At 35.7% G+C, this 21,743-nt stretch overlaps 5 protein-coding genes and 1 long non-coding RNA gene across 6 annotated transcripts; 2 read left to right on the top strand and 4 right to left on the bottom strand.

Moving 5' to 3' along the window:
• Nucleotides 1-1,442: 1,442 nt before the first annotated feature.
• Nucleotides 1,443-5,513, bottom strand: LOC108861720 (uncharacterized). The gene is made up of 16 exons (XM_018635655.2): nucleotides 5,313-5,513; nucleotides 4,948-5,046; nucleotides 4,756-4,847; nucleotides 4,577-4,677; nucleotides 4,406-4,496; nucleotides 4,255-4,313; nucleotides 4,030-4,150; nucleotides 3,876-3,944; nucleotides 3,738-3,790; nucleotides 3,544-3,652; nucleotides 3,263-3,433; nucleotides 3,014-3,172; nucleotides 2,828-2,920; nucleotides 2,544-2,732; nucleotides 2,178-2,377; nucleotides 1,443-2,086 (listed from the first exon to the last, which is right to left on the bottom strand). Exons 1-16 carry the CDS (start codon nucleotides 5,440-5,442, stop codon nucleotides 1,636-1,638), a joined length of 2,187 nt encoding a protein of 728 aa, XP_018491157.1. The 5' UTR covers nucleotides 5,443-5,513; the 3' UTR covers nucleotides 1,443-1,635.
• Nucleotides 5,514-5,648: 135 nt separating this feature from the next.
• Nucleotides 5,649-8,012, top strand: LOC108861721 (uncharacterized). Its single transcript, XM_018635656.2, has 8 exons — nucleotides 5,649-5,784; nucleotides 6,433-6,762; nucleotides 6,858-6,950; nucleotides 7,023-7,167; nucleotides 7,259-7,369; nucleotides 7,468-7,550; nucleotides 7,672-7,729; nucleotides 7,819-8,012. The coding sequence occupies exons 2-8, from the start codon at nucleotides 6,454-6,456 to the stop codon at nucleotides 7,896-7,898; spliced, it is 879 nt and encodes a 292-aa protein (XP_018491158.1). The 5' UTR covers nucleotides 5,649-5,784; nucleotides 6,433-6,453; the 3' UTR covers nucleotides 7,899-8,012.
• A 380-nt stretch (nucleotides 8,013-8,392) lies between these two features.
• On the bottom strand, nucleotides 8,393-10,840 carry LOC108861722 (uncharacterized). Its single transcript, XR_001950892.2, has 4 exons — nucleotides 10,642-10,840; nucleotides 10,237-10,535; nucleotides 9,061-10,143; nucleotides 8,393-8,839 (listed from the first exon to the last, which is right to left on the bottom strand). It is a non-coding gene; the product is annotated as an uncharacterized LOC108861722 (long non-coding RNA).
• A 584-nt stretch (nucleotides 10,841-11,424) lies between these two features.
• LOC108861723 (protein STRICTOSIDINE SYNTHASE-LIKE 10) lies at nucleotides 11,425-13,119 on the bottom strand. The gene is made up of 3 exons (XM_018635658.2): nucleotides 12,745-13,119; nucleotides 12,143-12,406; nucleotides 11,425-12,070 (listed from the first exon to the last, which is right to left on the bottom strand). The coding sequence occupies exons 1-3, from the start codon at nucleotides 13,035-13,037 to the stop codon at nucleotides 11,503-11,505; spliced, it is 1,125 nt and encodes a 374-aa protein (XP_018491160.1). The 5' UTR covers nucleotides 13,038-13,119; the 3' UTR covers nucleotides 11,425-11,502.
• Nucleotides 13,120-15,842: 2,723 nt separating this feature from the next.
• LOC108861724 (uncharacterized) lies at nucleotides 15,843-17,081 on the bottom strand. The gene is made up of 2 exons (XM_056985984.1): nucleotides 16,778-17,081; nucleotides 15,843-16,116 (listed from the first exon to the last, which is right to left on the bottom strand). The coding sequence occupies exons 1-2, from the start codon at nucleotides 16,989-16,991 to the stop codon at nucleotides 15,923-15,925; spliced, it is 408 nt and encodes a 135-aa protein (XP_056841964.1). The 5' UTR covers nucleotides 16,992-17,081; the 3' UTR covers nucleotides 15,843-15,922.
• Nucleotides 17,082-19,989: 2,908 nt separating this feature from the next.
• On the top strand, nucleotides 19,990-21,698 carry LOC108861725 (two-component response regulator ARR9). Its single transcript, XM_018635659.2, has 5 exons — nucleotides 19,990-20,465; nucleotides 20,575-20,672; nucleotides 20,761-20,838; nucleotides 20,968-21,038; nucleotides 21,157-21,698. Exons 1-5 carry the CDS (start codon nucleotides 20,360-20,362, stop codon nucleotides 21,515-21,517), a joined length of 714 nt encoding a protein of 237 aa, XP_018491161.1. The 5' UTR covers nucleotides 19,990-20,359; the 3' UTR covers nucleotides 21,518-21,698.
• The last annotated feature ends 45 nt before the right edge of the window (nucleotides 21,699-21,743 follow it).

Here is a 21,743-nt window from a genome sequence, read left to right on the forward strand (position 1 = left end):
AATTTTATTGACTTATTTACTTTTGGTAAGCATATGTCATTTTTTTTTAATATAAACTTTTTTAACTGTCAACCTGAATTTTATGTCAGTTCGCTAAATTTTATATAGGCCACTCATGTTTAAAATATGGTTTATTTACATATCTGTAGTTGATCTTTGTATAGTCAATTTATTATAATTGTTCAATTAAGTCAAAGAGTATTATTTTGTTTTCTGATTTATTTATCATCTATTTTTGTTGTTATATCCATTTACGCAATATTTTATAGAAAAGTTTATTAGTTATTAATATAAATGTACATTTAAAATGTATACTAAATGCATTTCGTATGTAATATTTAGGAAATTTATATTTTAAATGATAAGGACTCTTTTTTTAAAAAAAAAGAAGGTACATTTATTTTTCAAAAATAGTGTCAAGTTTATAACAAAACTAAGTTATTTCATCAAGTTATCTCTATTTGTTTAGTTTTATGAAAAAAATGATTGAAATACCACAAATTAGATAACACTTTTTTAAAATACATTCAATCAAAAATACCATAACACTTGGGTTTAAGGTTTAGTGATTATTTTTTAGGATTTAATTTTCATGGATTTATTAGTTTTATAAAATTTATAAATAATTCTTAAATATTTATAAATGGTTTTAGAAAAAGTAGTCACAAATTCAGAAAATTATGAAAATTGACATTTTTAAAGGTAGATTTAAAAAATAGTATCAAACTTGTTGTAAAATTAGAATTCTCTAAAAAATAGTTGGTATTTTGATTTTGTCTATGGACATTTCAAGTTAATTGGACCATTTTTTTTTTCGTTCGAGATCTATTGCCGAACTAGAACAATGTGGACACACCAACTTCACATAAAACAAGAAGTTCTTGTCAAGAACTCTACCTTAAGTAAATCTGAAATCATGTAATTTATTTGTATTTTTTGTTGTTAACATACATATGACATGTTTACCAAAAATAACATATTACCGTCAAAATCGAAACTATACGTGGCTCCGTATCGACTATATTATTATTTTTTAGTCTGAGTTAAGATTCAACTTATTTTTATGCATATATTAATTTTGAAGACTTTCAACTATATATTAAAGGAAAATGTGATCTTATTCAAAAGAAGGTAATAACTAATCGACCTATTCAAATAATATATTATGTTAATTTAAGATAGCTTGCTCCCTCCACATTTACAAGCAATTGACCAATCAGTGATACCAATGCACACACACTAATGCTTTCACGTAATATGGTTCAAAATCATTTATCCAAATATTTATACCCAACTTCATGTTGTTAGGATAACTGTTTAGTAGAAAGGCATCTCATTTTAGAAGGTGGTATCTTACTCTATGTTACTTCAACTAAACAACGGTCGGTGATATATGCACTATCGATCTAGGGTTCATCATTGTCATCCCTGGCTCCTAATCATTACCTTTAATTCATGTATTCAAGTAAACAAATTATATTGGTCTGCTTCAGACATCAGCCAGCCCTAATACATTTCAAGAACAGGTCAAAAATATCCAAAATTGTATTTGTGTGAATCAATGAAGTTTCAAAGATTCTCAAAAGTAATACATTTTCCAAAAACTAATATAGAAAAATCCTTCGAAAGCTACATTTATCGCCTGCCTCTTCCTCCGCCACCACGTCCACCACCACGGCCACCTCTTCCTCTGGAACCACCACCACCACGTCCACCTCCTCTTCCCCGGGAACCACCACCTCCTCTCCCTCTAAAACTGCCACCACCCCTACCTCTAAAACCGCCTCTAACAACATCCTGTTTCAGTCCAAGAGACTGAACTCCTCTCCTCTTGTTTCTTTGCCCGTCTCCATCCTCATCGTCTCTATCTTCTCTATCTTCTTTGTAAGTGGACGACCGTCTAGCGTTGAAAGAAAGCTCCCTTGAGCCTCCAGGACCGAACTTGACATCTTTAGACGCTCCAAAGTTGCCACGCCGGTTCTCTAGGGCCTTCACACGCTCGCCCATAGGAAGACTGTCTTCTTTAGCCAGTGATCTACGGTGGTGGAAAGCTTCAGCGTGCCGCTCGTCTTTCACTTCAAACAACCTGACACCAAAAAAAAAGCTTCCACATTAGGAAAGAACAACAGAGAAACATACTATGATGTCTAAAATACTCTCATCATAAGGACACTAACTTTGGAGTTTTTGATTTCTTGCTTGGCCTTCCATCTTCTGATCCGTCGTCGTCTGAACCTTGCGATGCATCAGAGTCGCTGTTCTCGTCGTCATCTGTTACAGCTTCAAAGTGTTCATCTACCAAAGAAGGTTGCTTCTTAGAAGAAGCAACAGGGTGCAGGACACCATATTCATATGATTCCGGATCGATTTGGTAGTCCTGAAAAGGAAACTCACAAGAATCAGCTCAATCCAAAGTGAAATAGAGCAACGAAACGGCGTCCGTCTAATCAATAATCCTATATAAAGAGCCTAGTTACCGTTTAATGATGTCTTGAACATCGAAAAAAAACAGACAAAAGCCTCAAAAGGATTATTGTTAATACCTGATTTTCGAACATGGCACTAAACCGACCATCTGTGAAGTTCTCATCACTAAGTCCAAGTTTCTTCTTCTTCGAAGCTTTCTTTGCAGCTTCCTCATCCTCAGCACTCTTCTTTTCCTCTTCTCCATCCTCCTCCTTGAGGAGGGTGGCTGCGAGATCACGGTTAACATTTGGCAACCTTCTCTTCTTCTGCAAGAAGCACACAGAGATGTGTATGTAAGTAGCCAACTCAGGAAAAATAGTGAACGAACATGCAGATGATGTATTGTATTAGAGATACTAACTGTGATTCTCTTGCTACGTTGCTCTTCTAGTTTCTCTCGCTTCTTGTCTGCCAAGTAATCAACATAAGCAAAAGGTTGAGCCTCCGCCAAAGCCTGTAGAAGAGGAAAAAAAACAAAGTTACAAAGGCAGAAACACCTTGGAGGCTACTACTCTTGAAGTTTACAAAAATGTCAAATCTGACTCACCTTTTTGTATAGAATGTGATTCACAAAATACCCATGCATTTGAGCTTTCAAAAGATCTGTGCCAATCAAATTAGTCATCCCCAACTTCTCCAGATCTTCCTTTGTCAAAAACTTGTAATTATCGTATATAGTTGTTTGTCCAGTTTCCTCCATCTCTTCCTGTGAATATAAGATAAATACAAAAAGGTATTAGCAACAACGGTCAATACACTCAAAACGTTGGAAATCGTTTTAGAATGAGATAAATACCGTTAGGTTTTCAAGAGGAGAACACCACTTAGGGGCAGGACCAAGTTCAGGTATGAAGTAAGAAGGGATTAGGCTAGAGTCCAAAGCCAGAAGCATCAGTCCACTTCCAGGGAACACACAAATGTCGTTTATTCCTCCTCCACTCGGTTGAATGCTGGTCATACCTTCTCCCTGTAAGAAGAAAAAAAATATAGAGGATTATCAAAAGATGTATCTAACACCGAGATTCGTTGCATGTCAATTACACAGTCCATGAGTTGAAGAAACCGAGAGAAACTTACAGTATTCGGATCCCAGACTCTAACAATCTGCTTGTCAGTAGTAATCAGCTTAGGTTGTTGAGTATTAAGAGTTCGTTGCCACTTAATACTCAAAATTGGGCTCTCGTACCTGCAAAATTTTGCAGAAAAGACAATGAAACAAACGCTTACGGTATAGCATATATGATGGATTCTGAGTTGGTAATACTACTTACATGTGATCCTTCACATGTATGGGAGCTGAAGTTCTCAAGTCGTATATGAATACCTGCAGATATATATAGCACACAGCACAATCAACAAAACATAGCGAAAATAGTCAAATTGACATAATGGTTTCCAAAAAATCAAACCTTTCCCGCACTACTCCCAACAGCTACTTGAAGACCTTCACTATCATCAAACTCTATAGCAGTAACCTCCTATCAAGCCAATAAACACATGATTATCAGAAAGATTTATGAAATTTTCATTTGAACATGGAACATGTGTTAGAAGAAGAAGTACCGAAGCAGCATCACCACCATGTGTAACCGCATTGATCCTAGCAGCAGATGATTTCATTCTCATATCGAAACATTCCACAGCACCATCCTCACCACCACAAGCAACCAGTCCATGGAGATTGCTGGATGACAAAAGAAACATAGTGCTCAAACGTAAACAACAGTAATCTCATAAGCTCATATAGTGACGAAGTAAGAAAATGCAAATGGACAGGACAACACAAACCTTCGAGAAACAACATTCAGCGCTGGGGATTGAGTGCTAAGAGGAGAGAGAAATCTTCCCTAAGGAGAGAAAGCACATCTCACAAATCATTAACATGGGGGAAGATCAAAAGACCAACACAGCCTTAACAATTACATTCATGGAAACGTACCTGCTCCAAATTGATTCTGTATAGATCTGGTGAAGAAGCAGCACAAAGAAGATCACAAGACCAGTTATCATATGTCATGTCTCTCCCCATCCTGCCAAAAAGAAAATGAGCATTTAGACCAATGGGACATCAATATCTCACAGAAGTACAGAACAACAAAGATAAAAGTACCTTGGGATTCGTAAAGTGTGGTGTTTGCCGTATTTGGCGTGTAGATGAATAGAGCGGTCAGCACATAAGAAGGCAAGCTTTGAGTAGTCATCATCCAATACCTGTAGAGCCCATAACACATTATTCAACCAGAAAAAAAAAGGCTTAAGAGAAGCTCAAAAATGGAGCAAAGAAGTTACCTCGAAATCAACAATCTCAGAGTCCAAATGTCTCTCAAACTTCAAAGCAAGCTGTCCTAGCTCATAAACTTTGACCTGTGGTGGGTATATACCTGATACATTCCACAACGAATCAGTGAAAACGCACAAGACAAAAAAAAAAAGCATTCTTCACCAAGAAAACAAAATAAAAAATGAAAAAGAAAAAATTACCTGAAGCAATCAGATACTCTCCGTCAGGAGTAGCTTTGATTCTAGTAGTGGCAGTCTCAAACTTCAAATCCTGAATAAGCTCCACTCTCTGCATATACTCTAATACCCACAAAACAAAACAAAAAAGGAACTTTTGAATTTGGGAAACTTTACAAAGATATCATTAGCTGACATATAACAGGGCAACCCTAAAGCTAAACAACCCACATCACAGAGAACAAAAAGGAGGAGTCTTTGAGCAGAGACTTAACTTTTGAGAAGATATTTTAAAGCTGGCAACAAAGAGAGCAAACCTAAAGCTAAACCCACATCACAGAGAACAAAAAGGAGAAGACTTTGAGCAGAGACGGAGCAGGAAGACTTACGAGGGTTTTTGCGGAGAGCTCGTTGCTTCTTAGGGTTAAGCCAAGTCGCAACGTTAGGTGCAGATGAAACATGGTATAGCTTAACTCCGTTAATGGAGGTCGACTTCAGTCTATCTCCGTATGTCGCCATCTTCAGACCACGTTTACTCTTCTACGCTTCTTCCCTTGACGGCGAGTTGCAGAGAAGAAGAACAACCAATGTAATAAAAACGGAAGGAACCGCCACTCGTTGGGTTTTGTCGTTTCTTTATTGGGCTTTTCTAAAACCCTAAATTTAAATGGCTCAAGTAAATCACGATGGGCCTTTTTGGAAACACTAAATTCTTAATATGGCCTGTAAGCAACTCTCGTTATATTCTCTCAGTAAGTGGCTGAAACTTAAACCTTGTAAACTAGGGTTTATCTAGTGGAACCTCCCCCGCACAGATTCAAATCAGTCGCCTGCTCACCTGAATCATCTTCTCAAGCTCAAGTAAGCTATAGTTTCTTCTTTTTCTTATCTATTTAGTTTAGCTGTTAATCATCGAAGGGTATTTAGCATTATATATGAACAATATGTTTCTATGTCCATATGTTCAATAAGAAAATGTAAATCATTACCTGAATCAGCTTCTCCTTCCTAGCGTACCACGATTGTCTTCTTTTTTCTTGTGGTCCACGATTCTGATCTTGTTTGGAGTCCTTAGGTAAAGCCTGGCAAGCTATTTTGAAGAGCTAGCAGTGTTTTTTTTTTATTTTATATTATAAGCAGTTGGTGTTTCAAAAAAAAAAAGCAGCAGAATAAAAAAAAGAGACAAGCTTACCTGTGAATTAAAAGTTATAAATTTGCCATGGTCAGTGAAACGTGTCCTGTTCTTTAGTTGGTCAAGATTAATCCAAATTTTGCAATCTTTCCACCTGGATTTGACTGAACACAATAAGAAAATCGAATGTATAACTTTATATTACTAACACCAACACAACAATTATAATTTTTTTAAAAATTGCGATGTGGATGTGTTTGTATGCATTGGGGTCGCTGTAGTTTTGAAATTTGATTACTTTCTGTGTGTTATGAGAAAAGATTACGCCTTTTAGCTTCTGATTCGCTGCAATTTACTTATTTTTGGTGTTGGGTTAGTTTTTGATTTTTGAAGGAAAGATGGTGAGGCCGTACGGGATTAAGGTGAACAAGAGGAAGGAGAGAAGAGAGAGGTACGATAAGGAAGAAGATGAAGAAGATGAGCAGCCTAAGTTTGAGCAGAAACGAAAAGAAGTGAAGAAAGCTAAGAGAGAAGAAGCCACCTCAAATGCAGAGGAGGAAGATGATGAAGAGAACGAGATAGCTGAGGAAGCAGCAGATGAGCTTGATGTGGGAATACCTATTGTCGTGTCTGGTAATAAGAAGGACCAGACTGGTGTTATTTTTGTGCTTGAGAAGGCTTCTCTCGAAGTTGCCAAAGTTGGAAAGGTAATTTTTTGCACAAAGTGTTTACCTTTGTGTGAAGAAATGGTTTCTGAGCAGTCTCTTGTGTGCTAATGTATTTGTTGGTTCTTTATTTGCAGACTTACCAGCTACTGAACTCTGATGATCATGCTAATTTCTTGAGGAAGAATGGCAGAGATCCTGCTCATTACAGGCCAGACATCACTCATCAGGTTCGGATTTTTATATTTTCTTTCCAGTTGATGTGTTATAAGGGATTGTGACTCATCTTTCTCTTTATTCAGGCTCTTTTGATGATTTTGGATAGTCCGGTCAACAAGGCTGGGAGGTTGAAAGCGGTGTATGTTAGAACAGAGCAAGGTGTTCTTTTTGAAGTTAAGCCACATGTTCGTATACCAAGAACTTTCAAGCGTTTCGCTGGAATCATGTGTGAGTTGTTCTCCTTTGGTTTTGTTACTTTAACTTCTCTCATGTACCTTTTGTTTCTTAATCCAGCAACATTGTTGAGTGTTTGTTGCAGTGCAATTGCTACAGAAGCTTAGCATTAGTGCATCTGGGAAGCGTGAGAAACTTATGAGGGTGATCAAGAACCCTGTTACAAGCCACCTTCCGCCTAACTGTAGAAAAATAGGTAAAAGAAAAGCCTATACTTTCCTCCCACGTTTCGTTATTGTATCTCCCATTAGGATGAGGTAAAGTGTGATAACTTTTTTTTCTTTCTTTTATTAGGGTTCTCGTATAGCTCTGAGAAGCTGGTCAACATGCAGAAGCACCTATCTACTGTCTGTAATGAGACCGACACTGTTTTTGTGGTTAGTACTTCAGAACAGAGTCTAAATTCATTTGCTTAGTTAGTGGTAGGCTTTAGCTTCCAGCTTACGTATAAACCAAATCATATTCAATCATGTGTCTTCTTTTGCCTTCTGATTTCAGCTCGGTGCGATGTCACACGGGAAAATAGAGTGCGATTATATCGATGATTTTGTGGCCAGTAAGTTGTCCTTCCTTAACTCATCATCCTTTGTAGAAAGAAATTTAAAGATAGCATATGATCTGAAAGAGGTTTCTTGGTTTCTTCAGTTTCAGGGTATCCTCTTAGCGCAGCCTACTGTATCTCAAGAATCTGCGAGGCTTTATCGACAAATTGGAATATTATATAAACATGTATTAGCAAGAAGGTCCCTTTTGTTTTACTCCCTACTGTTCTAATGATGGAACCACTTTAAGTTTGTGTTTATGCACATTGTTCTATCTATTATCGGATTTTTAGAAAACTTTTTGTCAGAATTTACCGAGAACTTGATAGTCTAAAGATCTTATCAAATTATATGTTCAATGCTACTTAAAACCAGACACTGATGCCAGTTCATGGCCTTTGACTTGGGTAGTACTTTAATGGTTTTGGCTCTTGATTTTTAACGTTTGTCTTTAGTGATAAAAGCTCTTATTCACACATCCAACAGAAACACACGGTTGCTTAGTTTGAGACTAAACATCAACATCATCATCATTAATACCCATCAATCAACATGAGTAATATGGTAGTTAGCAAAGTTATTTTTTCTGGACTTGAAATTACTTTTCACACTATAGTTTTATATAATGTATTCTCATTTGATATGATCGGTAATATTAACATCATTGAAAACAGAAATTATCAAACGGAAACATATATTATAGAAACCAAGAAAGACGGTACATTAGTTTTATAAAGAAAAGATGGTCTCTATCACAAGTCTTATTATAGATAGCTTTTGCAGACAGATTGAACATCTGGTAACGCTTATACCATTACTCCTCAGTTTCGTCCCCTATATGGCCAGCCTAGCCTATGTGGACAGCCATCTCTCTTGTGACCTTGTAGATCATCATATCTTTCAAATATTTTGCAGCACATTTCACATATGTATCTGTCCGTCTCTGATATGAACGTCCTATCAACAACGGAGTTGGGTTTTTGGGTCGACGTAATCGCCTTCTCTTCAGGCTTAACGTTGTTTGCTTCCGTGGTGGCACCGTCGGGGAGGGAAGACTGAGTGGAGGAGGATGATGATTTTTTGTTGTTATGCGATGAAGACATCTTCTCAAGGTTCTGCTTTTGCTTTAACCAACAAAATATCCATAAATAAAATACATTAAAAATGAGAGAGAATATAGAAACGAAACATGATTTAGAAGAAACCTGAAGCAAATAAGAACATGAAGTAGCCATAGAGATTGAGGACATGAATAGAAGAAAGAAAAATATATAACTACGAGACATTAACCAGACCAAATATTGGCAAATATAAACATACATGCAAATAGCCAAATACACATTACCTCAAAGAAAAAAAATTGTATGGCTTTGTTTTTCTCTCTCTGGCTTTGTTGCTCTGATCTTATAATAATTGGAACTGAGTCTTGTAGATTCTCAATATATATAGCTGCAAGTCTTTTACCTTTTCTAATTTTGTTATATGTTTATTCTTCCATGGTTGTTGCTAGCTACCTAGTTGTTGTAACTTTTAGTCCTTCCCACAGTCATATTGACTCGTTAGTCAGCTATTAATCAAAACTAAACCAGAGAGAAAATTAATTTATGACATTTTTGTTTATTTCATCCCATCAATAAAACAAAAATTCTTTTACGATTTTTGGTAACTACTTAGTTGTATCTTCTAGTCCTTCCTCATGGTCAAATATTGACTCGTTGGTCAGCTATTAATCAAAAGATTCAAAACTAAACCGGAGAATTTAAATACCCAACTAGATAAATGTAAACATGCTAACTTGGGATATGTCTTAATTGCTTTCCGTGTTAGTGGAAAGCTCTTTGTTTTGTTCACATCCAGCAAACAACTCATGTTTACTTAGTTTGAGAATCAGACTAAAACATCATCATCATCAAGAGTTTGAGGTTAAAACATTAACATCAACACCATCATCATTAATATATGCTATCTATCAACTTATGAATAAAATGGCAATTAGCAAGTCCTTAAAAACTCTTTAGTGAGTAATTCATCACCTATCTGCTTATACAACTGCAAACAGTTCATTAGTTCAAGCAAAACATCCCGAAGATGAGGTTTTAAAAGCGAAAAGAGGACAAAAACGAGGGATTGAAAAGTCGAAAGGAACAAAGATTGAACATGACCAAAGCAGAAATAAAGAAAATAATAATCTAAAGGAAAAGCTTTAGTGGAATGTTCTGTGCAGATAAGTTAACGTGGTGGTGCGTATAGATTCCAAACTACAAATCAGGCTGGACGGGGTCTTGGGTTTCTTCATTACCAGCAAAATATACCAAAATGATCGAGAGAGCTCTCTACAGAAACTGGACATCTTCCACTTGGTTTATTTGTTCATTATTAATTTATTAGTCACCTTGTAGGCAGTAGAGTTGCCTTATATTTCCGCTTGCTGATCAACAATAATTTATTAGACAAGTCAAAACCTAATGATGTATAATGCACATACACTTTTTAGGTGGGGATTGATTTCGAAAGTTCTTACCATAGAGCCAAGCCAGTTTTTGAAAATACACATGAAGTGCAGTTGACAGCTCCTTTTTCCGGTTTTCTTCAAGAGGCGTTTCTCTTAGCGATCGTCTTGTTTCTTCCAGGTTCTTAAGCTGATGAAAACCAAAAGTAGGAGAGTTAAAAGAAGATGCGCACAAGTGATTCGTTTCTTATTATAGAAAAGAGCATAATAACATAGGTTTCTCTGCTGAGCTGCCATATAAAGCATCTGGCAGTGGAAATGGATTTTTCTTTGGTCGAGCCAATCTCCTCGCCACTAAACCTGTTTGGGATCTTCACATAGGCATTGATACCACAGGTACGCAAATGATTAGATTGTTTCGTGAATAGCATTCACCAGTTATTGAAGTCAAATGAGGCTAACAAAAACGAAGTGTACCAAAAAGTTAATGAACTGGTCAGGGTCTACACAAGCAGCTGATTCAGCCTGTGCATCAGCAACGCCTGCGGGATGTGAGAGTGAATCATGTGGATCCACTGCTCCCAATGCCAATGGTTTGTCCCATTTGTTGATAATTGGCTCAACCCCCTACCTCACTCATGTGCTCCTCCGAATGAGAATAATATGTATTGTGATAGGGAAGAATAGCATATAGAAGAAAAATTACTGTTGAAACACGGACGGATGACTATGTTCTAATAGACAAAATAGAACAGCCCTACCACAAAGCAGAAGTGGAGACTTAAAGGTCAAAATACAAGAACACAACACGGCACTATCACCAAATAAACCACTTGGAAGGACCAATGATAGCACAGCATGAACAGGTTACCCAAATGCATAGGTACATACGACCTAAAGCATCTGTCCATACCAAATACATAGACGTTAACATTAGCATTCTTGGTTACTTCAAATAAATTTATATGACAGCAATCCTCCACGATAAGATGAATAACGGTTCCATTGTATCTGGAGCAAATAAGCCATTGTGAATGACCACCTTCTCCGAACATTCATCTAAAGCACTACATCGTCTCAAAAAGAACCACCCAACAAGAAGGTCCTCTTGTTATTCTCTTATACTGGTCTAATGGTGGAACCACTTTAAGTTTGTGTGTTATGAACATTTTTCAATCTACTATCGAGTTTCAAGTTAATTTTTTGTCAGAATTTACAAACAAAACATATTGTTTAAGCTCTAGAACTAAAAGCCAACTCTTTATCAACTCAAATATTATTATCACAGCTAAGTCACATAGACATACTTAACAACGTGTCGGTTTACAGTGTAGAAAACTACAAATCATAAACACCAAGAAAAGGCATAAGAACAGAACCAATCCAAAGCTTCCCATCTTTCTCCTCCACTTCGCTTATAAACCTCAACCTCTTCCCTTCTTTATCCTCAAGCACCTCCAAAACTTCTCCTGATTCACTCAGCTTCAAGGCCGTCGCATGAGGTCTTCCTCCAGTGAACAGCGAGTGCAGACGCGGCCCACTTATCGGAAGTCTCAGCAACAAGTCTCTGAACCAGGCCTGAGAGAGCGAGAGCCTAGCGAAAAGACCTTTCTTCGAGTGAAGAGCGACCCAGAACTCTCCATTTGAGTTTCTTCTGATGTTGTCAGGGAAACCTGGAAGCTCAGCAAAGACGTCTTGTGTTCCCGCGTTTGGACCAGAGAGCCAAAGCCTTAGGATCTTGCAAGTGGTTGTCTCGGCTACCAGTACAAAAGACCGGTCTTTGCTCAGCGCAACGCCGTTCGCAAACGCAATGCCTTGTACTAAAACCGTCACTTTCTTGCTCGATCTGTCGTACTTCATCAGCCTCCCTGTCTTATCCACGTTCAAAACAGCAGCCAAGAATTGCCTGAAACACGACAACGCTTCATGCATCAAAGAAGAGACTTTTTTCAAGATGTTTTTTTTTCTCTGCACTTACCTTCTCTGGAATGTGGTGCTGGTGTCTGTGAAGTAAATCACATCTTCATGCTCATCGATGTCCAGATCATTGGTGAAACGAAACGGTTTCCCTTCAGCTTCAATAGCCAAGGGTTTGGCTAAACCACCAGAAGGACCAACAATCATTAGGCCGAAGTATGCATCCGCGATGTAAAGGTCACCGGTTTTCTGATCGAAACGCAATCCCAATGGCCTTCCACACACATGCTCCAACTCTGGTGCAAACGGGCGTACACACATCTGCCTAAAACCAACATACATATATTCACAAAAGATGAGTAAAAGAGAAGAGGAATGAAATGCTTATCCATGTTAATATACTCAATTTCACAAGATACTAAAACTGTTTGAGAGTTTTTTTTTCCAAAAAAAAAAGAGTCTTTATGATTGTTTAAATTCAAACATGACTAACACAAACAACCTCTGAACCTATTTATAAGACATGATAAAAACCACATTGCTAACGGAATGAGATGCTTAAACATTGTATCCATGTCACATACTGAATTATCTAATTTGCTTAGAAACCAAACATAACGAAACTCCCCGCAACTCGTAACAAAACGACAACGTTTTGATTACCTATTAGCCGATGTGTAGGCGAAATCTGCCCATCCAGACGATTCCCCGCGCCATTTCAAGACACGACCGTCGGAGATGCCAACGTACGGACCTTCGCCCGACGGATCGAAAGCTACGCTCTCCGGACCGGAGGCTCCGGTGAGGTTAACAACCTTCGCCGACGGGAAAACATCACGCGAGCCGGCGATTTTAGGCGGTGCGAAGATTCCCGAACCTTTTTGGCTGCTTAAGGAGGCAAGGACTGCGATGGTCGTTACAATCGCTGCTGAGAAGAATACGGTGAGCATCGTCATGACGGGTGATGAGTGTGAGAGATAGATATCACTACAATCACTGTTATTTGAAGAAGTTTTATTTGTCGGAACGGTTAAGAGAATCTCGTAATTGTAGTTTTGATTTCATTCGGATTTAGCCTCGGTTTAGTTGATGAGTACGGGACTACATGTTAATGGATTTTGAGTAAGCCCATTACTCGGCCCATTTTATAACAGAATTGTAATAACCAGCCCATTTATGATAAATTCAAAAAGTGGCTCAACAAGATTCAAGAATAGTACCGGAAAGACAAAAAAAACAATACTAAAATACAAAATTATCAACTTGAGTTGAGAATAATTTTTTTTTTATTACTTGATGCATGGTGTGCCGTGTGGCACTAATGAATATAGCAAGAGTTACTAAAAATATTCAATGTCGTTAGTTTTATTAAGTACTTTTAGCAAAAAGGAATCAGTCCAATAGTTTTAACGTAAAATTACTTGTGTCATTGTGTGAGGTCTTAACAAATTGTTTTTAGAAAGTGGGAGAACAGTTGAACAAATGCATTTTTCATATATCAATAGTATATCATAATTGATGTTTCGGAAGAGCGAGATAAATATCACTAAAATGAGTTCCAGAGCTTTAATATTATTAAACGAGCTTTTTTGCCTTAGTTATTAAACGAGCTTATTATATGAACACAATCATACAAACTTTGCATATTAAACGATAGGTGATTTGCAATAAAACACACGCGATCGATAAAATAATATAAGAATTTGCTGGCAAATATGCAAAGAACAAAAAATAAGGCAAAAGAGATTTCTTTTTAAGGCAAAAGGGATTTGGTGTACAACAATGTGGCTCTGGCTCTGTGTTCCATCGGAGGGACACACCCCTTGTATTGAATGTGCCCGAGCAGCTATTGTAAGGGCATTTTAAGTTTTGAGTTTACATTATTATTATATTATACTGATTTAATAAATCTCGATATTATTAGCAAAGTCTCTTAGCAGAAAAGTGAACGCATCGTTGCATTTTCAAGCTAGCGAAGTAGGTAGTATTGTGCAAGATTTTGTCTTCAGTCCACATACACTAAGATATGCAATAGTTTCTTCCAATAATTGTACACCTAAGAACGTTATCTGGTTTCTGAAACTTTAAACTTGTAACGTTGATAAAGATATGCAATATCGTAATTACAAAATGTATATACGACTATACGTTACGTATAGTACAAGAAATAGAATTACATATTACTATCATTTGTAAATTATGGAAATATATTTTTATCACACATTTACATTTAATGGATTATAGTATCTAAATATTTACCAATCTATGTTAATTACTTATTATTCGTCTAATAAGTCAGGAATGGTCATCGCGACAGGAAAAACAGGAAGAATGAAAAAGAATAATCATATAGGGAACCTATTGCCTGATATTATGAGGAAAAGGCTACAGCTAGAAGCATAGCCTTTTAAAAACTCCATCGATAATGATTTTTATTTTATAAAACGAATAATGGAAATTCAAAAGTATAAGATAAGGATCGAACTCGATAATTTCTTTTTCTTTTAAGAATCATAGCCTTTTAACCACTCCTGTATCTTCCTTTTCATTCATTAATTCAATTCATTTTTCATAAGTACAAAAATAATTAAATAGCTCAAAAACCATACGAAAACAAACAATGGTGGTCTGGCGGGTATCGTATCTTTTACAATAATGCATGAGGTTTGCTTCACTGTATTAAGACTATAACGCTCATTTAGCTTAGGTGTGAGTTTATCATTAATAGTAATACTGACCTCAACAAAAAAGTAATGCTGACTTAATGTAACCGTGTGTGTGACCTTCGGTATATAATACACCAACGACTATATAATTCGAACGTCTCTACATTGAAACTATTTTTTTTTTTGTCATTTACAAGACTAGTTTTGTACGACCACTCAGTGCTCACAGGGCCGGCTCATGGTTTTCCGAGGCCCTTGGACGAAATTGTTTTTTAGGCCTTTTAATTACTAAAAGAAAATTATTTTTGCATGATTTTTGAAAATAGAGTATATTAAAATATTATTTAAAATACATAAATATTTATTTATTTTTTGTTTTCAAAAGAGTAATTTTTCTGTACAAATTTTTTTTTACAAAAAAAGTAGACCCTTATTATCATAGGTCCCGAGACGGTTGCACTGCTCGTCCCTATCACTCCAGCCCTGAGTGCTCACCCCTTGGTGTACTTCATATACCGTAAGTCGCTAACCAGTAGCGATCCTGAGTACAAACCCAATAGACATGCTTCCAGCCAATTTTAAAATATGTAAATTATCAGCTATGACACTGTCTGATTGGGAGCTAAAGATTAAAACGGACCCATGAACCTTTAGCTCTCAGACACTGTCAAAGTTAGAGATACTTGTAACTGTGAATGGTGGTCCTAACTTCAACACGAAAACTTATCGACTCCATGACATGTGCAGCGTGTCCAATTCACATGTCGTCACTTTGACACGCGTCCACTACACAACATTCTCAATCTGTACATAAAACTCATTTATGTAAATTCAGAGTATCATCTCTTTGTGGTTAATTATCCTGCTTACGTTAACATGTGTTAATATTTTGTTTATGCAGTTTTGGTAACATTTCAAAGAAAATATTAAAATTTCATTTTTAATTTTATTAAAAAATTATTTCAATTTTGTATTATATTATATATAAACATAACATTTGAATAGTATATTCAAACGCACACACAAACAAAACCAAAACACGGTTTTACAGATAGAAATACTATAACTTTGGTTCTTCTTTGGGATTTTTCAGTAAATGTTGATCCATATCCTTAATTCTTTTTTCTTCTTTTTTTTGTAGAAAGGGTTTTCATTAATTTGAATAGAAGGAAAATTTACAAACAAGGAGAAGAAACGAAGTGTTCTCTACCACTGGCAAAGTTAATCAACAAGAAAACCAACTGCCAACGATACAGAAACGAGCCAACAGAGAAGCCGATAACATCTACTAACCAAACTTTTTCCTGAGCATCGATGTCGCAACCGCAAGGGAAGAGCACAGACTGAGTTGGCCATATCCTTAATTCAACTAATACATTATATATACAATGTTTTAGTGTCAAACTATTGTGATGATGAAGTGTCAAGTGTGTGTGGATTAATAGAGAACAAAAAAAGATAGGATGTCTCATGTAAGAGTAGAAACTTCTACACCTTTGAATTTAATTACTTGAGTGCCTTACTCTTTCATGTCTACTATTTGGTCCATTTGTGTTAAATTTATCTATATATGAGCGTGTGGTAAAATCAAAACAAAGTAAAATATTTTATCAACGGAATTTCATATTGTGATTGTCACTGCCTACATGAAACTCATCAGTTTGACTTGGATATGACTGACCAGCGACGCAAAAGCCCTAGAAGTATCGAACTTGTGAAAAACAATGGGATCATGGGATTGTGATGATTTGAGTATTGAAATATAAACTGAATTTTATAGAACGTGCAAGAAGCTAAGATGCTGTTTCACAAACATTCGTTTATGAAAAAAAAAGGATAAATTTGATTTTTTTTTTTAAATGGCATAAAAATTTAAAAGATTTATTATTTGTTATTCAATTTTGTACTAAAATGTTTCTTAAATTTCGTTATTTTCAGATGGAAAAACTTAATTTATTTAACAAAAAATGAAAAGAAATGTCGAAAGAGCGAGTGACAAACAAGAACCCACTGGACGAAAGAGAGGTTACCTTTCACTGGAGGGCCTTTATCACGTGGCCCCGAGACTTCGACACATGGCCGATGATAATGGCAATCATGATGATGATAATGGGGCACAAGGCATGACCATGGGAAACAAATCTTTGGAAGAGAATCCACACCAAACTTTTTTAATTTTCGCCATATCGTTGCCACCAATCCAACACTATCACAAACCCCCAACTTCTCGGTAAACGCCACCATTTTTGTACGTTGTGCTTCCTTAATATATAAAATTTTTCTTATGATATCTGTTATTATGCATTGCGTTAATTGGAGGAAAAACACAAGTAATAGTTAATGATGATAAACACAAAGGGCCCTCCGACGTCACCTATATATATCTCTGAAGATTTTGCCGGGTCCCGTTTATATTGACGACACTTTAAAATAAAACTAGGAGAAAAACACTGGACGTAAGACGAAAAACAAGTGGAGAAAATTAAATATTGTTTCTTCAAGTGGAGAAATATATTTTTCACAAGTTATCAAAATAAGATACCCACTAAAATGCCCAAAACTAAGCTATCTTCCTCTCTCCTCTTTTTCCTCTCTCCTTCTTCTCTCTTCTGTTCTTGGTTTTTCCTTGGTGTTCTTGAGCGTTTACTCCGGCGTTGGTCTCTCCAGCGTCGGAAGCTAGTTTTTTTCCCCAAAATTAGTTTTATCTTTGTTCTCTTGTTCTATCAAGATCCATCTTCGATATGTTTTGGAGCTCTGGAATTTTCTTCGTCGGTGTGTGTTTCCTTGCCGATTGTTTGAACATTCTGGTGTTCCGACGAGTTGGTGTAAGCTTGGTTGAGCACAGGATTCATTTTTTTTATCTCCGATAACTGTATTTTGCGTGCTGTTTTAGATCTTGTTTCTTTGGATTCGTGGGTCTGGTTCGGTTTGAGCCATGGTAGTAAGTGTGTTGATGGTTGTGGCTTAGCAGTCTCTTGATTAGGGTATTTTGTCATTTGGTTGCTTGTCATGTGGCAAGGCTTCTTTTGGGTGAGATTCTCTCTTAGATTGTAGCGTGTGGACCGAGTTGTGTGTTCCCCTACTTGAGGTTTGAAGTCTCTGGTTCTTGGACTTATCGTTTAGCGGGCGAGGCAGCAACGATAAGGGTGGTTTCGGTGCAGAAGTGGAAGATTCCGGGTGTCGGGCTATAGGCAGCAGCGGTATCTCTCAATCAATGATGTTTTCTCCTCTCCAAAGACTGCTAGTTTTATAATGTGGCTCTTGCGCATATATTATTCGTTTCTGGTAATTTTGTTGATGTTTCTTTGGTGTGTTTATGGTTTGTTTTAAGCGACCCCGATGTGGGTTATAGTTGTCCTATATGGGTTTAAGTGGTCGCTTCTTATGGACCTTTTTGTTTGTTTTTTAAGTCGCTCTTGTGTGAGCTCTAGTTGCCTTTCCTATAGGCTCTTGGTTCTGGGTCAATTCTGTTTGGCCGCCAGCTTTATATGATTACTAGTATTTGCAATGAAATAAATAACAATTTGGGGGAAAAAAAAGATACCCACTAAAATTCGCGATAATTAAGAGGTAAGAAGGCGATTATGATGGATAAAACAACAAGTTATTTTAAGCAAAAAAAAAACAAGTTATCAATCTCGGCTTTGGATTAATTAATAAAACTAATGTTTATGATATAAAAGTTGGATGATCTATATGTATATATGTGTTGTTTTGAATAGTTCGAAAGTCGGATTATCCATATATATTTTAATTTGGAGGTCAAAGACAAATATTTTGTCTGATTATGAAAATATAGTTTTTTACCTGACTGTTCCTAAAACAAGCTATGTAAATTCTAAAATAACAGCCAGTAAAACAATAAAAAGTATCACTATAAAAAAATCACATGCAAAAAATGCCAGCAAAAATGTTCAAAAAAATGTCTATCCATGGGTTGTACCTCAATCCGGAGGTTAGGTCTGTGTTATCATTAATCCGGATTTAAACCTTTTTCTCAAAAAAACACCAACAAAAACCAGCAATAGAATTATTAATTTTTTTAAAAAAATACAGATGTAATTATGTAACAGTCACTTGAAATATTATTCTATAAATTTATAAAAACAAATAAATGTCTATCAACTGATCAACCAATTAACTTCTGTTGTATTAGAAATAGATTATCATTGAAATCCCAATATCTTCTTAACTTATGGTTTCATTAACGTTTGTTTTTAAGATTTGGTGTAAGAGTAAAAAGGTTGTGGTTTAAATTAGGTATGAAAAGAAAAACTGGAATCAGAATCGAACTGAAATAATTGAGACTATAATCAGATAGAAACTTTCAAATATCCTAACTATTTTATATTTACGTATCTAAAATAACAAAACTGAATTGGAATCGAACCAATAGCCATACCTGGATATATAATTTTTATTTATATATAATATAACTAAATGAATAAATATAATTTAAATTTTTATTAAAACAATTTGAAAGTATTTGAAAATATCAAATTATCAAAAAGATATTAACTACCACCAAAAATATCAAAAAGTATCATACTATTTTTATCTGAAATATCAAAATAATATGAACTATGCAAAAGAATTATCAAAAGTATCTTAGCTATTCTATGTTTTACCTAACATATGAATATTTTATCCGAGTTAGCTGAATTACCAGAAATAATCGAACTAAAACCAAACGGAAATCAAAAATTTACAAGTATTTATTGTTTTTAGTTTAACTATTTAAGCTGACTCGAATCAAAAATCTCTTTGAACCCATCTGAACTGAAAATTCGTGAGTTCCTATATTGGTAATTTATCATTTTATCTGAACTATTCAATACTCCAAATATCCAATTCAAACCTACCTTAACTGATATCCAAAATCCAAAATATTCAGGCAGCGTTGTAGTAGTATATAATAGCAAAGCTCTTCTCTTTTTTTTCCTTTTTGTTCAAAATCTCTCCTCTTTTTCTAATCCTTAGAAATCCTCATAAAAGATTTGTTCTAATTATTTTACTCTCTCCTTTCATAATACTTGATGTTTTACCATAGTGCACAAAAATTAAGAAAATTGTATTTTTTAATAAAAAATATTTTAAAGATATAATTTTAAAATCAATTGACCAATAATAAAAAAGACTGTGAAATCTAATTTGTTGAATAGTTTCCAATAAAGTTAAAGTAACCTTAAAATCTCAAAACTTCAACTAATTTGAAACAAAATTATCTTTCTAAAACATCAAGTATTATGAAACGGAGGGAGTATTAATCTACAACTTTTGTGTTCTTTCTCCCTCTGCGTTGTCTTCTTAAAAACAAAATATTAACTTTTCTATCAGAACTTGCTTTCTCCACAATTCAAAGCTAATTACTTTTATTCATTTTCCCTCTCTCTCCTTTTGCAAAGATTTGGTGAAAGAAGAAAAATAAAACATATAAATCAGATCTTGTTTTTAGCACAAACCCTTTTATCTCACTTCCTTGCATCATCTACTGAGCTTAAAATAGCAGCAAAGATTGAATTTTTCTAGTGAAGAACCAGAGAAAGTCAGAGACTTTATATCTGGGTTCATCGTTTAAAGATTAAATCTTCAGTTTCTTTTTTCTTTCTGCAATGGGTATGGCAGCAGCGGAATCACAGTTTCATGTATTAGCCGTTGATGATAGTTTATTCGATCGGAAACTCATAGAGAGATTACTTCAAAAGTCTTCTTGTCAAGGTATCAAAAAACTAGTGTCAACGACATGAACAAGTCTTTTGTAGGTTGTAAGAAATAAACGAAAATAAGATCTAAGCCTTTTTATGTCTTTTTTTATTGGTGTTTGTAGTAACAACTGTGGAGTCAGGCTATAAGGCTTTAGAGTTTCTGGGTTTAAGACAAGGTATCGAGAGTAACGACCCAACTGCTCTTTCTCCATCTCCTCAGGTTCGAAAGATTGTTTGCTCCTTTTTTTGAAAGAAGTCACTACTTCAATGCTAAGTTTTATCGACTGGTTTTTTTTGGCTTTGGACAGGAAGTGGAAGTGAATCTTATCATTACAGATTATTGTATGCCAGGCATGACTGGTTATGATTTGCTCAAGAGAGTCAAGGTACTTGTTTGTGTGTTTTTTTCTCAAATATAATCAAGAAAGTGAGATATATCTTTGGAATAAATTTCTCTTTTTGTCATTTATCTTCTCTCTTGTATGCTATTTTGATGTGTATAACATCTTTTGCAGGAATCATCAGCTTTTAAGAACATACCAGTAGTGATCATGTCCTCTGAGAACGTTCCTGCGAGGATCAGCAGGTAAAAGAACAATGAAAGATTGAATCTTTGAAGTTTGATGAGCTTGTGTTGTGCCCTTTTAGGTTGTGTTTAATCATATGGAAGGAAGACTCTTTATGTTTATTAATCATGAAAACAGATGTTTGGAAGAAGGAGCTGAAGAGTTTTTCCTGAAACCAGTAAGATTGGCTGATCTCAACAAGCTGAAACCTCATATGATGAAAACAAAGTTGAAGAACCAGAAGTTTGAAGCGATTGAAAACCCTTCAAATGACGAAAATGGAACCGCGGCAGCAGGTGAACCAGAGATTAAAGACTCGGTAGAAATGGGAATCAAAATCTTGCCTATACAGTCAGAACCAGAACCAAAACAAGTGCTTCTGCACGTGGTACAACAAGAGGAGCAAACACCGAGTAACAACAAGAGGAAGTCGATGGAAGAAGGGCTGTCAACAGATAGACCACGTCCTAGGTTAGAGGGCATCGCAACCGCTGTCTGATTTTGGAGTTCTGTAGATTGTTGTAGGAATGCTTCTGCTGATGGTAAAACACATGTTTTCACCAGGGAATGCAGTAAGTAAATATAGATGGATGATAATGTGGCTGAATGATAATGATGTATGGGGATAATGTTTATAAATACATCAGTAAATCATACATGGTAAATAACCCATTTCCCAATTTTGTTTCACTCCTTTTTTTTAAGTTTTTGCTTAAACTCAATTA

This window comes from Raphanus sativus, chromosome 5 (genome assembly GCF_000801105.2).
Source record: "Raphanus sativus cultivar WK10039 chromosome 5, ASM80110v3, whole genome shotgun sequence".
Lineage (NCBI taxonomy): Eukaryota > Viridiplantae > Streptophyta > Magnoliopsida > Brassicales > Brassicaceae > Raphanus > Raphanus sativus.